Source organism: Littorina saxatilis, linkage group LG15 (assembly GCF_037325665.1).
Source record: "Littorina saxatilis isolate snail1 linkage group LG15, US_GU_Lsax_2.0, whole genome shotgun sequence".
In the NCBI taxonomy this organism is placed as follows: Eukaryota; Metazoa; Mollusca; class Gastropoda; order Littorinimorpha; family Littorinidae; genus Littorina; species Littorina saxatilis.
Window position 1 is genome coordinate 46,642,695 of NC_090259.1, and position 16,660 is coordinate 46,659,354.

The window sequence follows — 16,660 nt, forward strand, 5'->3', positions numbered from 1 at the left end:
ATGTTACAGACTTATGGTAACAGGCAACGCATTACTGGCTTATTGTAACGTGTTAGCCTTACGTATTGTAACAGGCAACACATTACTGGCTTATTATAACAGGTATCAAGTTACAGTCTTGTTATAACATGCAACATGTCACATATTGTAACAACACGTTGTCTTATTGTAACAGGCAACACGGTATTGTCTCACTGTAATATGTAACATGTTATTGTAACAGTCAATACAGTCATATTGTAACATGCACCACATTATTGCGACAGGCAACAAGTTACAGCGTTATTTTAACAGGTAACGTTGCTACAGCATTATAGCTGACATACACACACAGACACAGAACAAAACAGATTCATCAACCAAGAAAATGTTCAAATTTCAGGGAAAAGTCTGCTAATTTTCAATCCCATAATAAAAGCTGAAAGTAAATAATATACAGTCGAGCCTGTTTATAACCAAAGGACCAACCACTTACTTTAGGCGTGGCCTCGGGGATGTGTCGCTGAACGAAGCGCAGGATGTCTCGCATGTTTCGCTCGTAGTCGGGTCCGGCGGCTCTGATGCTGAAGGTGTAGCCCTCGCCGAACTTGTTCTTGAGATGCTGGGTGCTGCCCAGACACTGGAAGCGGCCGTTGACCATGATGGCCAGGCGGGTACACAGGACCTCGCACTCCTCCATGCTGAGAGGGAGGGAGGGAGGGAGGGAGGGAGGGAGGGAGGGAGGGAGGAAGGGAGATATCAGTCAGCAAGAATAATGATACTATTGTGCAAAGTACTGCTTGCAGGAAAACACACAATATGCACACCTTGCACACACAGTACTCACGCACGCACACATACCCACACACACATACCCACACACACATACCCACACACACATACCACACACACACACACACATACCCACACACACATACCCACACACACATACCCACACACACATACCCACACACACATACCCACACACACATACCACACACACACATACCACACACACACACATACCACACACACACACATACCCACACACATACCACACACACATGGGGCGGGGATATAGCTCAGTTGGTAGCGCGCTGGATTTGTATTCAGTTGGCCGCTGTCAGCGTGAGTTCGATCCCAGGTTCGGCGGAAATTTATTTCACAGAGTCAACTTTGTGTGCAGACTCTCTTCGGTGTCCGAACCTCCCCCCGTGTACACTACATTGGGTGTGCACGTTAAAGATCCCACGATTGACAAAAGGGTCTTTCCTGGCAAAATTGCTTAGGCACAGTTAATAATTGTCTACCTATACCCGTGTGACTTGGAATAATAGGCCGTGAAAGGTAAATATGCGCCGAAATGGCTGCAATCTACTGGCCGTATAAAATTTCATCTCACACGGCATCACTGCAGAGCGCCTAGAACTGTACCCACGGAATATGCGCGATATAAGACTCGTTGATTGATTGATTGATACCCACACACACATACCCACACACATACCCACACACACACATACCCACACACACACATACCCACACACACATACCCACACACACATACCCACGCACACATACCCACACACACATACCCACACACACATACCCACACACACATACCCTTCACAAACAAAACAGCACAAATTGCACACAGACAAACAGACACAGACAGACAGTCAGACAGCCCAAGTAACATGCATATTGAATTCCCACTGGGTTCCCAGTGGTGAATAAGTGGGAAGAGGATGGGAGAGTGGGCCCACTCCCATCCCACAGAACTCCCACAGTCAAAGCTATGGGAAGAAAGTGGTATAGACCTGGGCCGTCCCTTAGTCTCTGGGAAACAAGCTTGCACTTCGACAGAAATGGGATAAAAGTGGGAATTCCCTCTTCGTTCCCACACAGCGTGCGAGGAAAATGTTCCGACGCTGCGAGCGCGAGTCACACTGCGCGAGTCTGCAAGTTGCCCCATCGAGATCGGTGACGTCACAGCACACGCTGTTTACACTAGACTCGTTTGAATCGTAGCAAACGTTGAAGAATACTATCATTCAAAATACACCGAAGTATTTTATATGTGTGTAATTATTGCAGTTCTCTTAATAACTGTTGTTGCTAGAATGGTTTATTTACTCACGTGATGACTAAATATTTTCAAGGATTTTTGTTTTCATTGCGGGACTATTATTCTGCCCTGTTCAGTTCCGCGTTGGGCCTGCCGATTGAGAGTGTTTGAAATTTGCTACAATTGCCGGCGAATAGACTGTGAATACGTTCCGTGCGCGCGAGTATTGCATGTGCATGGATCAAAGATTACATCTGAAGAACACCGAGTAATATAATGGCGGCTTCATATTCAACAAAGCGAAGACGATCAGTGGGATTACTGTCAAACTCGAAGGTTGATGAACGCATCAACACGGCTTTCCCACGTGGCTGCGCGCGCGCTCGTAATCCAGCGTCAAGTTGATTTGAGTGATTAAAAACTAGTGTGTGTGTGCTTGAATATGTATCTGTGTGTATCAGTTATTCTTGGTTTTTTTTCTTTTTACATTGATGATTTTTAAATTCGCAGGACTCCTCAGACGTTCGCAAGAACCCAGTCCTCTACGGAAGTCAGAAGAAGAAGAATTAAGAAGAAGTCCCACACGTTTCCGATTTAAACCCCACTTGTTTCCCACCTGAATCCCACTCGCTTCCTACCTGAATCCCACTCGTTTTCCACCCGTGAATCCCACTCGTTTCCCACCCTGATCCCACTCGTGCCCCACCCATTTCCTAGTCGTGTCCCACCCGTTTCCCACTCGTGTCCCATTTACTTCCCACTAGGCTCCCACTGGAAGTTGTAATCAAATCCCACATGGCGCCCACGTGGGATCCATGTGGGAAGGTTACTTGGGAGACAGCTAGACAGCCAGAGAGCCAAAGAGACAGACAGACATACAGACAGACAGACAGTCAGACAGACAGACAGACAGAGAAGAGCGAGTCATCCCAGCTTACCTGTGTGAGGTTAGGACCACAGATCGTCCGTCCTGTATGAGACTGAGGATCAGGTTCCACAGGAAGCGACGAGAGTGGGGGTCCATTCCTGTGGTCGGCTCGTCCTGAAATCATTTCACATTTGACATGAAAAAACAAAACACATTCAGTTCCCTGACACTAGAAACTTAAGAGTTGCACAAAACACTGCCAAATTACACAAGAATACAGAAGCTACAGACAGAAGCTACAGACAGAAGCTACAGACAGAAGCTACAGACAGAAGCTACAGACAGAAGCTACAGACAGAAGCTCATAACTCATAACTCATAACATTTATTGATCCAACAAAGGAAATTAAATTGGTCATCAGCACATATAGGTCATTAATTAATAATTATAAAAGAATAAGAGAAGAAAATTCATAAAACCCATGATAACAAAAAAAATATCTAAAGTAATATATGTACAACTACAATACCCTTTTTACTTGCACACTTGACACACCGACACACCAACACACATGCATACATACCTACATACATACCTACCTACCTACATACATACATACATACCTACATACATACATACATATATACATACATTCCATGTTAAAGTGTAGTTATTTTATGACAAGACCCTTTTGGATTATTTTGTGTGTGTGTCTGTTTATGGCAGATACAATTGAGCCTGTAAGGTAGAAGGGTGATTCATATTACAGACAGACAGAAGCTACAGACAGAAGCTACAGACAGAAGCTACAGACAGAAGCTACAGTAGGTGGCAAACATGAAACCTCAAAACCATGAGATTATTTTCTTTTGAACGTGTCCCGAAGATCTTGTAAGGCGGACGCACTAACGTAACGAATTGGTGTTGTTTTCCTTTTATTCCTCCTTGTCCGATTATTCTACTTTTAAGAAACTTGGGCGCGCCCGCACACACACACACACACACACACATTCTCTCTCCTCTCTCTCTCACACACACACAGAACTAACGATTCCTAAACACACAACTGCAGCTGACCATGAAGATGAGAGGTGGGTGACCAATGAGAGCGATGGCGGTGGACAGTTTGCGCTTGTTGCCACCACTGTACGTCCCGGACAGCTTGTCTGAGTACTTGGTCAGGCCCAGCTTAGTCAGCGCCCATTCCACAACCTGGAAACGAAACATAGTTACATGAAGTTTGAGCAACAACAGAAGAACGGTAACACCCCTTTAACTACGAATGAAGCATAACGATCACAAAAATACTTTTAGGCCCAGTTAGTCAGCGCCCATTCCACAACCTGCACATGGACAATGCAAAGCACATTGCGTTGTTACGTCAAGTTTGAGTAAGTAACAGTAGAACGAACATGGACAATGCAACATGACCAGAGCGCTCAATACCACTGCAGTGGTCAAAGTAACTAAGGTAAATAAACATGTTCACAAATAAATGAACATTTAAACTAAAAGAAAAATCTAATCAATCCTAATCTTCCTTCTTCTGCGTTTATGGGCTGAAACTCCCATGTACCCTCACATTTTTTGCGGAACGGGTTTTTACTTGTATGAATGTTTTTTCCCCTCGCCATTTAGGCAGCCATGCTTGGATTTTGTGGGACTCAATTCTAATAATATTTGTTTTGATGATATTTGATGGTGACATTTCTGTGGTTTTATCTACGCTTGAGTGAATAGCTTTGGCGAGATACATTTTTCGACCAAAGTCCAGTAATATGAATCAGCCCTTCTACCTTACAGGCTCAATTGTATCTGCCATAAACAGACACACACACAAAATAATCCAAAAGGGTCTTGTCATAAAATAAATTCTTTCTGTACTAAGCACTTGATCCTGTGAAAGTCCTTGCCTTTACTGAGCAATGTCACCCAATGGTCTGCATCACCACAACAGAAACACATCATGGATTTTTCTATAAAAAAAAAAAGCAATAGTTGGAATGTCTGCAGAGAGACAGAGAAATGACAGGCTCACCTGTTTCTCGTCCTTGGGCGGCACCCCCCTCAGCCTGCAGTAGAGCTGTAGGTGTTCCCTGGCCGTAAGCTCATCGTAGAGAGAGTCAAACTGGGGGCAGTAGCCGATACTCTGTTGAACTTTTTTGATGTCTTTCAGCACACTGTGGACAGACAGAAAGCGATGAGGATTTCATTCCTATATATGCAGGAGTTTTTAAAATATATTATTATGAAATGTGGTTTATATATCTTTGCACATGTGTGAAAGAAGGTAGGGAGATAAACAAACAAATGACAGGTATTCGACTTCTTAGAGTAACTACAGTGTTTTAAAAATGGTTCACTTTTAAGACAACCACTATACCTGAGCAGTAAAAAATAAAATTGTTAAATAAAAAATTAAAAAATTAAAAATAAAAAATGCAATATCACTGGATTGATGACAATCAACCCTTCCATCCATCCATCCTTCCATCCCCAAAGATCAACTAAAAACTAAAAGACCAAACAAGCAGAACAAAGCCTGGAAAGCGTGATTTAAAGCTAGCACCACACCTGTATCCATTGAGGTAGGCAGTTCCAGACGATGGCACGATGTCACCGGTCAGCATCTTGAAGGTGGTTGTCTTTCCCGCTCCGTTGACACCCAGCAAACCAAAACACTGCAAACACAGTAAAACATTTGTGCACATTTTGCAGGTGAGAAGGGGTGCTAACACAGGTGATGTTTGGTCCACAAGGGGGATTTGTGTATTTCTTTCGAATACATCACCTCAATTTAACTAATAGAAGCAGTTAAATTGAGGTGAGTATTCTTAGAAATAGTCATTTTACTTGTAAAAAATTCATGTCTTTGCATTTATGGAAATAGGCCAATGTCCGAAGTTTGATTACATCAAAGCGCATCCAACTAAGAATAAAATACATTCATCTGCCATAATCTGACAGTCAGTTGGCTTTTGATTCATACGCTGTGTAAAAAAAAAAAAAGTCCTTCTATTTATGTTCTCTCATTCTCTGTGGTTTGTGTGTGTCCTAACAGCAGTCCCACGCCTCAGTCTTACATCAGTCACGCCCACTTTTTTTTAATCTGACACATTGACAATTGACCGTCTGATAGTTTTGATTTGTAGGAGGTCTTAGCCAGGACATTTGGACCTATACTTCTTCTTCTTCGTTCACTCATGCTTTTTGCACGAGTGGGTTTTTACGTGTATGACCATTTTTACCCCGCCATTCAGACAGTCATACGGCACTTTCGGGGGAGGACCTACACATATTTTCAATCCAGGTCCAGCTGACCTATTGTCCTGTGAGTCATGGAAAAACACTGCAACAGGGGGAGTAACTGTGCATGGCACTGACCTCTCCTGGTGGTACTCCCAGACACAGCCTGTCCGCTGCCAGGTGTCGCCCCAGCTTGCGCGTCTTGTACACCTGTCATCAAGACAAAGCCGTAGTGTCATGACAGGTAACAAGCAGGTGTATGCATATATACATAGAACTCTTTCTCTCTCTCTCTGTCTCTCATTGTCTTTCTCTCTCTCTTTTTCTCTCACTCGTTCTCTCTCTCTCTAGCTCTGTCTTTGTCTTTCATTCTCTCTCTCCTCTCTGTCTTTCTTATTTTCTTTCTCACTCTCTCTCTCTTTCTGTCTCTTTGTCTTGCTCTTGTTTCTCTCTCTCTTTCATTCTCTCTCTCCTCTGTCTTTCTTATTCTCTTTCTCTCTCTGTCCTCCTCATTCTCTTTCTCTCTCTGTCCTCCTCATTCTCTTTCTCACTTGTTTGTTCCTTGTTTCTGTTTCTCTCTCACGTGCATATGTATATGCACATTCTCACAAACACACCTATAGACACACACACACAGAGACATACACAAACACACACACTCAAACTCAACCCATCACACACACTGTCTCTCATTCTACTTATCCACAGATTTAAGAAGGCTCTTAACAAATATCTGGATGACCTTTACCTTGGTCAGGTTCTCGAGACACAGGACGTCGTACTTGCCGTTGCCCTTCAGCACACGCTTACGTTCTGCGGCCACGTCATGATCCTCGTCCTGCACGGGGGTCTGGGGGCCTGACGGCTGTCTGGTTAACACAAGGTAACACAGGTATGACTGACAGGTATGAATGACAGGTATGACTGACAGGTATGACTGACAGGTATGACTGACAGGTATGACTGACAGGTATGACTGACAGGTATGACTGACAGGTATGACTGACAGGTATGACTGACAGGTAACGATGGTGTCGTGTGAAGGAAAAAGACACAGTAATGACTTCAAGCAAGACTCTTAGACAGTCTGTCAAACACTGAAGCATTATGTAAAGTGGACCCCCCCCCCCCCTTCATGACCTCAACAATGTAGAGAACATAAGGTCTTGAAAGAAATTGAGTCTCAAAATAGATTTAAATTGACAGAAATTATGAACAGAAACTTTGTGAAAGCAAAAGCTTGAAAGAAATTGAGTCTCAAAATAGATTTAAAATTGACAGAAATTATGAACAGAAACTGTGTGAAAGCAAAAGCTTGAAAGAGAACATTCTTAGGGTCAGAGGGTGTGTGTGCCAATGACACAGTAAGACAGACAGACAGACGGGAGGGGGGGGGGGGGGAGGGGGGTACCTGTGTCCGATGAAGAAGCGGTATTCACACAGCAGCGTGAGGAAGAAGAAAGCCAGGCCGATGGACGCCATGGCAACCAGCAGACGGGGGATCAGCTCCCACTCCATTGGGGACATCATCAGGTCGTACTGACCTGCACAGGCAAACACCATACACTTTAACACTCAACTTTCAAATCTCTCTTACGTCTTCTAAAGTAACCTATGGGAAGGGGATACTTATAAATTTTTCATCTTTGGGTTTTGACGAAGAAAAACAAGAACAACAGATCAACAAACAAATCAAAAATACAGTGAAAAACATTACTCGTCTTTTGACAATTGTTCTAAACACAATATCCTGCTAGGCTGGCAGCGAGCGCCAGCCTTCGTTTGCTACCGTTACGGGATGGCGCACGAACCTCTGCATTACCTGAGATTTAAAAACAGCTTCATTAGAAACCGAGTCTTTAAAACCTCCAACACTCTGAGAAAATGAGGTCTTTAATAAAGAGTCTTAAAATGAGTTATTTACACAGGTTTTGAACAGAAAGTCTCAAAAAGTTAGGTCTTAAAAGGTGGAGGCCTTAAATTGAGGAGGCCTTAAATTGAGGAGGCCTTAAATTGAGGGGCCTTGAGATGAGGCCTTAAATTGAGGAGGCCTTAAATTGAGGCCTTAAATTGAGGAGGCCTTAAATTGAGGGGCCTTGAATTGAGGAGGCCTTAAATTGAGGCCTTAAATTGAGGCCTTAAATTGAGGGGGCCTTAAATTGAGGGGGGCCTTAAATTGAGGCCTTAAATTGAGGAGGCCTTAAATTGAGGGGTCTTAAATTAAGGGTCTTGAAAAGGGGGATTGACTGTCATGAGCTGTCGACAGAGCACTGACCAGTCTTGAAGTAGAACTCGTTCTTGTACTCGTTGAAGGCCAGCTCGATCAGACCGCGCCCCAGGCAGTAGTTGGGGAACATCATGAAGACGATCTTCAGCACATTGTGTACTCTCTCCAGGTCCTCAACAAATAATCATAATAATCATAATTAAATATATTTTTAGAGCCCATGTATCCTAGCTGGGTTATTCCTTGCTCATAGCGCTGCACAACCATTGTTGAAAAACACATACACAAAGCATGAAATTGTTTACAGTCAACATACATATCAATTACAAAATACATATATGATATGATAATAAAGTATCACACACGCACACACTCACACACACTCACACACATGCGCACACGTGCGAAACACAACACATAAGGGAAAATATATATACAATGCATTGAGTACAAATCTGACATCAGGAACATATTAGGTTTGACAGGATGTTTAAATACCATATCACTGATGTTAAAAGGTGTCTTTTCAACCTTCTGGATTCTACTTTTTACATTTAGTCAAGTTATGACTAAATGTTTTAAAATCGAGGGGGGAATCGAGACGAGGGTCGTGGTGTATGTGTGTGTGTGTGTGTGTGTGTGCGTGCGTGTAGAGCGATTCAGACCAAACTACTGGACCGATCTTTATGAAATTTGACATGAGAGTTCCTGGGTATGATATCCCCGAACGTTTTTTTCATTTTTTTGATAAATGTCTTTGATGACGTCATATCCGGCTTTTCGTGAAAGTTGAGGCGGCACTGTCACGCCCTCATTTTTTAACCAAATTGGTTGAAATTTTGGTCAAGTAATGTTCGACGAAGCCCGGACTTCGGTATTGCATTTCAGCTTGGTGGCTTAAAAATTAATTAATGACTTTGGTCATTAAAAATCGGAAAATTGTAAAAAAAAAAAGTTTTTTATAAAACGATCCAAATTTACGTTCATCTTATTCTCCATCCTTTGCTGATTCCAAAAACATATAAATATGTTATATTTGGATTAACAACAAGCTCTGAAAATTAAATATATAAAAATTATTATCAAAATTTTTTTAACGAAATTAATTTAAAAACACTTTCATCTTATTTCTTGTCGGTTCCTGATTCCAAAAACATATAGATATGATATGTTTGGATTAAAAACACGCTCAGAAAGTTAAAACGAAGAGAGGTACAGAAAAGCGTGCTATCCTTCTAAGCGCAACTACTACCCCGCTCTTCTTGTCAATTTCACTGGCACTGCCTTTGCCACGGGCGGTGGAGTGACGATGCTATGAGTAAACGGTCTTGCTGCGTTGCGTTGGGCTCAGTTTCGTTCTGTGAGTTCGACAGCTACTTGACTAAATGTTGTATTTTCGCCTTACGCGACTTGTTGTTTATTGCTGATTTCTTTGTTCATTTTGCTTGGTTGTTTGGTTGTGCTAACTGGCAGTCAACACGACAAGAATGGAGGCTACACTATCTGCTGCTATTATTAAGCTGGTGTGAAAGATGAGACTGAGGGCGTGAAGCTGACCTTGTCATAGGAGAAGATCTCGAGGAGGAAGGAGGACACGATGCAGGTGATGCCGGTGAACAGGTTGATGACGATCAGACAGATGTAGGCTGTGCTGGGCTCGTTGAACCAGAACGATGCTGGGTACATGACAGGTGTGATCGACCACCTGCAACAACACACCACACAACCATACAACAACACACCACACAACCATAGAAACATAATATACATGTCCTCACTGATTAGTCAAATGTTAGACTTTCCAGTCACACCATATGTGACCCTCCACCACGAAATGAGTCGCATGTCACCTCGCGCGGTTCTGCGCTAGGCTTAATATAAGTCCGGGGAGTGTCTGGTAACAGTGTGAGGGTCACCTTAGTCACAGGCTAATAACTCAAACAGTTTTCGCTCTTTTCTAAAACGGTTTTCACCACTGGATAGAGCATAAAAAACTCTTTAGGAAAATGTAAAAATATGAAAATCATGCAAAGGTGACATGCGACTCATTCCGTGGTGGAGGGTCACATATAGGAAACACACACACACACCCACACACCCTATACACACACACACCCACACCCCCACACACAGACGGACAGAATGGAAAGACTTCAGGGGCTGACAATTTATTTTTTCCTCTTTGAGTTTGACACACCAAAATAGTACTTCCAGTGACCATTCCACAGGCATCAAGTGAAAACACATGTACTCACCCATACATGAGGAAGAGCGCCACGACAGCGGGCAAGTTGCTGGTCGACACGTACGCCGGGATTTGGAAGATGAGCAGGATCATGATGCACATGAAGGCTGGGATCGTGTAGTTGGCCTGGAAACCAAACACACTCAATGTTATTGTACAGTGTTTTCCTGTCATTTTAAAAGATGTACACAAACTGACACATTTTCTCATCCAGTTAATGTGTGCAGCATTGCTTATGGCACAGTCACCCGGACAGAACTAAAAAGATGTGTACACAGACGTGTTAACACCTGAAATAATCAATCAATCAATCAATATATGAGGCTTATATCGCGCGTATTCCGTGGGTACAGTTCTAAGCGCAGGGATTTTTTTATTTTTTTATTTTTTATTTTATGCAATTTATATCGCGCACATATTCAAGGCGCAGGGATTTATTTATGCCGTGTGAGATGGAATTTTTTTTTTTACACAATACATCACGCATTCACATCGGCCAGCAGATCGCAGCCATTTCGGCGCATATCCTACTTTTCACTGCCTATTATTCCAAGTCTCACCTTTATGTTGGTGGACATTTTTATCTATGCCTATACCATTTTGGCAGGAAAGACCCTTTTGTCAATCGTGGGATCTTTAACGTGCACACCCCAATGCAGTGTACACGAAGGGACCTCGGTTTTTCGTCTCATCCGAAAGACTAGCACTTGAACCCACCACCCAGGTTAGGAAAGGGGGGAGAAAATTGCTAACGCCCTGACCCAGGGTCGAACTCGCAACCTCTCGCTTCCAAGCGCAAGTGCGTTACCACTCAGCCACCCAGTCCCTTTCCCCTGCGCTGCTTGGCTTGCCTCAATTGCGCAAAGAAAGATTGTCGCGTCTCTGTGTACTCTAGTCTCTGACCCCATTAAGCAATCCCTCATCAAACTCAAACAGCTACAGAGGGGTTGTTATTTTTCGTATATGTATGGGAATGTGGGTACATGTGTACTCTTCTTTAGCCACACACAAGACTCTACTGGTCACTACGGCGCACAGGTCAAAGTGAGGGGAAAAAGGTGCGCTTTGTAGTCCCGAAAATATAGAACAGCTTTTCAAAATTAGATGCAAATTGACAACAACATGAAGCTTCCCCCGAAAGCGGCGTTTAGCCTGAATGGCGGGATAAAAGCGGCGTTTAGCCTGAATGGCGGGATAAAAGCGGCGTATGGCTGCCTGAATGGCGGGATAAAAGCGGCGTATGGCTGCCTGAATGGCGGGATAAAAGCGGCGTTTAGCCTGAATGGCGGGATAACAGCGGTGTTTAGCCTGAATGGCAGGATAAAAGCGGCGTATGGCTGCCTGAATGGCGGGATAAAAGCGGCGTATGGCTGCCTGAATGGTGGGATAAAAGCGGCGTTTAGCCTGAATGGCGGGATAAAAGCGGCGTTTAGCCTGAATGGCGGGATAAAAGCGGCGTTTAGCCTGAATGGCGGGATAAAAGCGGCGTATGGCTGCCTGAATGGCGGGATAAAAGCGGCGTATGGCTGCCTGAATGGCGGGATAAAAGCGGCGTTTAGCCTGAATGGCGGGATAAAAGCGGCGTTTAGCCCGAATGGCGGGATAACAGCGGTGTTTAGCCTGAATGGCGGGATAAAAGCGGCGTTTAGCCTGAATGGCGGGATAAAAGCGGCGTTTAGCCTGAATGGCGGGATAAAAGCGGCGTCTAGCCTGAATGGCGGGATAAAAGCGGTCATACACATAAAACCCCACTCGTGCAAAAACAAAAGTGAACGTGGGAGTTTCAGCCCATGAACGAAGAAGAAGAAGAAGAAAAGAAAAAAAACAAGAGCGGCGACTGACCATATCCCAGACGTAGTTCCCGATCCAGTACATGACGGGGTTGATGCCGGTGACGAACTGCAGGTGCTTGGCCTTGGTGCACCGCTCGTACACCAGGAACACCACAAAGCTGGCCGGCACGAACGACATGGCCACGATGATGAAGATGGAGATGAGCACGTCTGACCCCTCCAGCCTGGGGGCAGAGAAAACCAGGGTTAAAGTGAGTCAAGGTCAAAAGTACGTGAGTGTACAAAAATGGAAATGAGAGGGGATTCCCTTTGACACTGAATTCTAATGTAATACTTGTACAGCTAAGCCAAGTCAAGCCAAGTTGTACCCAAAATGAATAAGATGCCAAAACATAAATCCATAATAATTCAACTGAATAATAAAAACAGATGCTAAAGCAAATGGTATTAAAAGTAACTGCTATATCCTGTTATGATTGACACTTTCTGCATAAGTTGAAAGGCATAAGGTATAACTTCTATATTCTTCCAAATACAGGTCAAATATACCTCAGATATGGATAGAAATAAACTGTGTTGGCCAGCTTTATACTTGTTTTTTTCATGTGTTTTGGGGCAGTATTTTTATGTGTGACACATTAGCTACATTGCATATTCACTTGTCACTTGTATGTCCCTTGTTTAATCATTGTAGATATCTTTTTACATTTAGTCAAGTTTTGGTAAATGTTTTAACATAGAGGGGGGAATCGAGACGAGGGTCGTGGTGTATGTGTGTGTGTCTGTCTGTCTGTGTGTGTGTGTAGAGCGATTCAGACTAAACTACTGGACCGATCTTTATGAAATTTGACATAAGAGTTCCTGGGTATGATATCCTCTGACGTTTTTTTCATTTTTTTGATAAATGTCTTTGATGACGTCATATCCGGCTTTTCGTGAAAGTTGAGGCGGCACTGTCACGCTCTCATTTTTCAACCAAAGTGGTTGAAATTTTGGTCAAGTAATCTCCGACAAAGCCCGGACTTCGGTATTGCATTTCAGCTTGGTGGCTTAAAAATTAATTAATGACTTTGGTCATTAAAAATCTGAAAATTGTAAAAAAAAATATTTTTTTATAAAACGATCCAAATTTATGTTCATCTTATTCTCCATCATTTTCTGATTCCAAAAACATATAAATATGTTATATTTGGATTAAAAACAAGCTCTGAAAATTAAAAATATAAAAATTATGATCAAAATTAAATTTTTGAAATCAATTTAAAAACACTTTCATCTTATTCCTTGTCGGTTCCTGATTCCAAAAACATATAGATATGATATGTTTGGATTGAAAACACGCTCAGAAAGTTAAAACGAAGAGAGGTACAGAAAAGCGTGCTATCCTTCTCAGCGCAACTACTACCCCGCTCTTCTTGTCAATTTCACTGCCTTTGCCATGGGCGGTGGACTGACAATGTTACAAGTATACGGTCTTGCTGCGTTGCATTGCGTTCAGTTTCATTCTGTGAGTTCGACAGCTACTTGACTAAATGTTGTATTTTCGCCTTACGCGACTTGTTTTAAATTTAAACCAACCATATACATGCAACAGTGACATGTACAAAACTGAACATCTACTAACAGTATATGACAATAAATGTTCAAAAACCATGTTACATAATTAAGCAAAAGTAGATAAAGTCCTGAAATTAACACAACAGGGAACACTGTCGTCAGCGTAGAATAGATTTCGGATTCAATTTACATAGGTGTTGTAGGCAGTGTTCAGCGTTACTTTCTGGTTTGTAATGTTCACAAATTTACATAGGAATGCAGCGTATAATGAAAGCCATGAGTATGTACAACATGCAATCTTACAGTTCCTATGTCACCCAATTTTTTTTTTCTCTTAGCAAAAGGCCATGAGTAACACAGCGCAAACTTTTCCACATGCAGCTTTAGCCTTTAACATTTTACCCCTAAAGAATTCATAAGCATGCATACTATGTGCAGGAGTGAACTGTCCATTTGTTCATTGCAGTTACACCGTTCAACACACACAGAGAGTGTTGACATCAAAACTGCACACACTTTGTTCATTGCAGTCACACCGTTCAACACATACAGAGAGTGTTCACATCAAAACTGCACACACTTTGTGAAATGTGCATCAAGTCTAAGGTTTAGAAATAAGTGTCACTACCGTAGTTTTAATCGCCTGAAAAGAAAAAAAATCTTTTTCAACAAATGTATCAACTTCCCTGTTATTTTGTTTTCCAGCAAACAAATGTTCGCCTTGTTATCTTTCCACTTCTTTCCAAATTTAATTGACGTCAACTCTTGATACTTTTCCAGTGGTAGATTATGGTAATCACAGAGTGCAGGTAGGATTCAGTTCAGATTCTATTCGACTGGATAATTCACCTTATAAATTCTGCAATGAGCATCTACTTCAAACACAACCCATGAGTTTTTAACACTCAAAATTCTTTATTGGAAATCTTCACCGTAGATTTCAGTTTCTTTCTCCATGTATGGCACACACACAATATATGTTGGTTTAGGGTAACCCCACCGACCCTATTTTTTTCCCCGCGTACCCTAACACTTTTTTTTCATTTCTCAAAAAAACCAAAAACACGTTTGGCACATTTTGCGAACCATACCGAGACTAAGGGTAGTAACCTCCTTTAAAATCAACTAAATAAAAAAAAATATATATAAAACATAAATAAAATAAGCCGACCTACCGACCCTGTGTTTCTTTCTTTCTTTATTTGGTGTTTAACGTCGTTTTCAACCATTCAAGGTTTGTTTTTTGGTCATGTTACCCTAAACCAACATATATTTTTGTTTGGCCTAATGATGATACTGAAACATAATGTGAGAATAAACTTCACAGAACAATCTGTGTCTATATAACATTGGGAGAAAAAAATCTCACACAAAGTCCATTGTGTTGAGAACGTTGTTGGTGTCGTTCCACGGATGGTTAATCACAGTGATTCCTGTTAAGGAAAGGAAAAAATACAGCTAGGGTGTCCATTTGTCAAATGAAACATCACATGCTATTAAAGCATGGAACAAGCAAGCAAAAGTTAATTAACAACATTGATCAGAAATTCCAAGACAACTTATTTTCATAAACAAACACATTGATGAATTAATTCTCAAGGCTCAAACTGAGGTCTATGGTCAAAGCATCTCTGACCTTTCTTAGCAATACACTGAATACTTCATTGTGACTCTGCTCCCCCTTCCCCACACACACACTCTCTCTGCACCTCACAATCAAGGTATTGACTCCTCAATAGACAAATTCAGGAAATCGCTCTGTCGGCTATTGAAGGGCTGTGGCCGAGTTGTTTTAACCTGAAGCTGAGGCAAGCCAACACTACGGCTGTGAATCGTTAATCTCCGATGTGCATGTTTTCGCAAAAAGAAACAGCCTTGAATTCAGAAGTCACTAATAAATGATATTGTTTGCTCGAGATTATGCTTTCTTCTTTCAAACACATGCACATCGGATGTCATTTTTCCATTGCTTGGTTAAAGTGGTCAGCGCTATGGCATTGTGTTTGCCTCAAAATACAGGGGCGCAATTCTTCCATAGCTTACAAAAAGGTCGACAGAGTTATTCCCAGCATCGTCTATTGTCCAGTGGAACCTGCCCAAACGACCACCTCTTGTGAACAACCACCTCTTGTCAACGACCACCTCTTGTCAACGACCACCTCTTGTCAACGACCACCTCTTTTCAACGACCACCTCTTGTCAACGACCACCTCTCAAACGACCACCTCTTGTCAACGACCACCTGCCCAAGCGACCACCTCTTATCAACGACCACCTGCCCAAAGCGACCACCTCTTGTCAACGACCACCTGTCCAAGCGACCACCTCTTGTCAACGACCACCTCTTGTCAACGACCACCTCTTGTCAACGACCACCTCTTGTCAACGACCACCTCTTGTCAACGACCACCTCTTGTCAACGACCACCTCTTGTCAACGACCACCTCTTGTCAACGACCACCTGCCCAAAACGACCACCTCTTGTCAACGACCACCTGCCCAAGCGACCACCTCTTATCAACGACCACCTGCCCAAAGCGACCACACCAAAGGGTCCCCGACAGGCTTTTTCTCTCAATATTTTGACTTTCCATAATGACAACCTATCTATAAAGACAGTCGGTCCCTTGGGTGGTGGGTCTAGAAAAGTTCCACTGTAGTTATTTGAGACTTTGA

The 16,660-nt window shown here is 42.6% G+C and overlaps 2 protein-coding genes across 2 annotated transcripts in view; both read right to left on the bottom strand.

The window, feature by feature from the left end:
• LOC138949485 (aromatic-L-amino-acid decarboxylase-like) overlaps positions 1-16,660 on the bottom strand; it is a 179,761-nt gene that overhangs the window by 57,612 nt on the left and 105,489 nt on the right. The window lies entirely within an intron of this gene.
• The window catches only part of LOC138949480 (ATP-binding cassette sub-family A member 2-like), a 95,454-nt gene that overhangs the window by 3,385 nt on the left and 75,409 nt on the right, over positions 1-16,660 (bottom strand). The window contains exons 33-45 of the mRNA XM_070321309.1: positions 15,354-15,417; positions 12,477-12,651; positions 10,645-10,760; positions 9,947-10,094; positions 8,438-8,561; positions 7,574-7,706; positions 6,911-7,031; positions 6,301-6,372; positions 5,491-5,597; positions 4,955-5,096; positions 3,994-4,128; positions 2,986-3,089; positions 476-680 (exon numbers count right to left, since the gene is read on the bottom strand). Coding sequence (XP_070177410.1) covers positions 476-680; positions 2,986-3,089; positions 3,994-4,128; positions 4,955-5,096; positions 5,491-5,597; positions 6,301-6,372; positions 6,911-7,031; positions 7,574-7,706; positions 8,438-8,561; positions 9,947-10,094; positions 10,645-10,760; positions 12,477-12,651; positions 15,354-15,417 — 1,646 coding nt within the window. The remainder of the gene's footprint in view (positions 1-475; positions 681-2,985; positions 3,090-3,993; positions 4,129-4,954; positions 5,097-5,490; positions 5,598-6,300; positions 6,373-6,910; positions 7,032-7,573; positions 7,707-8,437; positions 8,562-9,946; positions 10,095-10,644; positions 10,761-12,476; positions 12,652-15,353; positions 15,418-16,660) is intronic.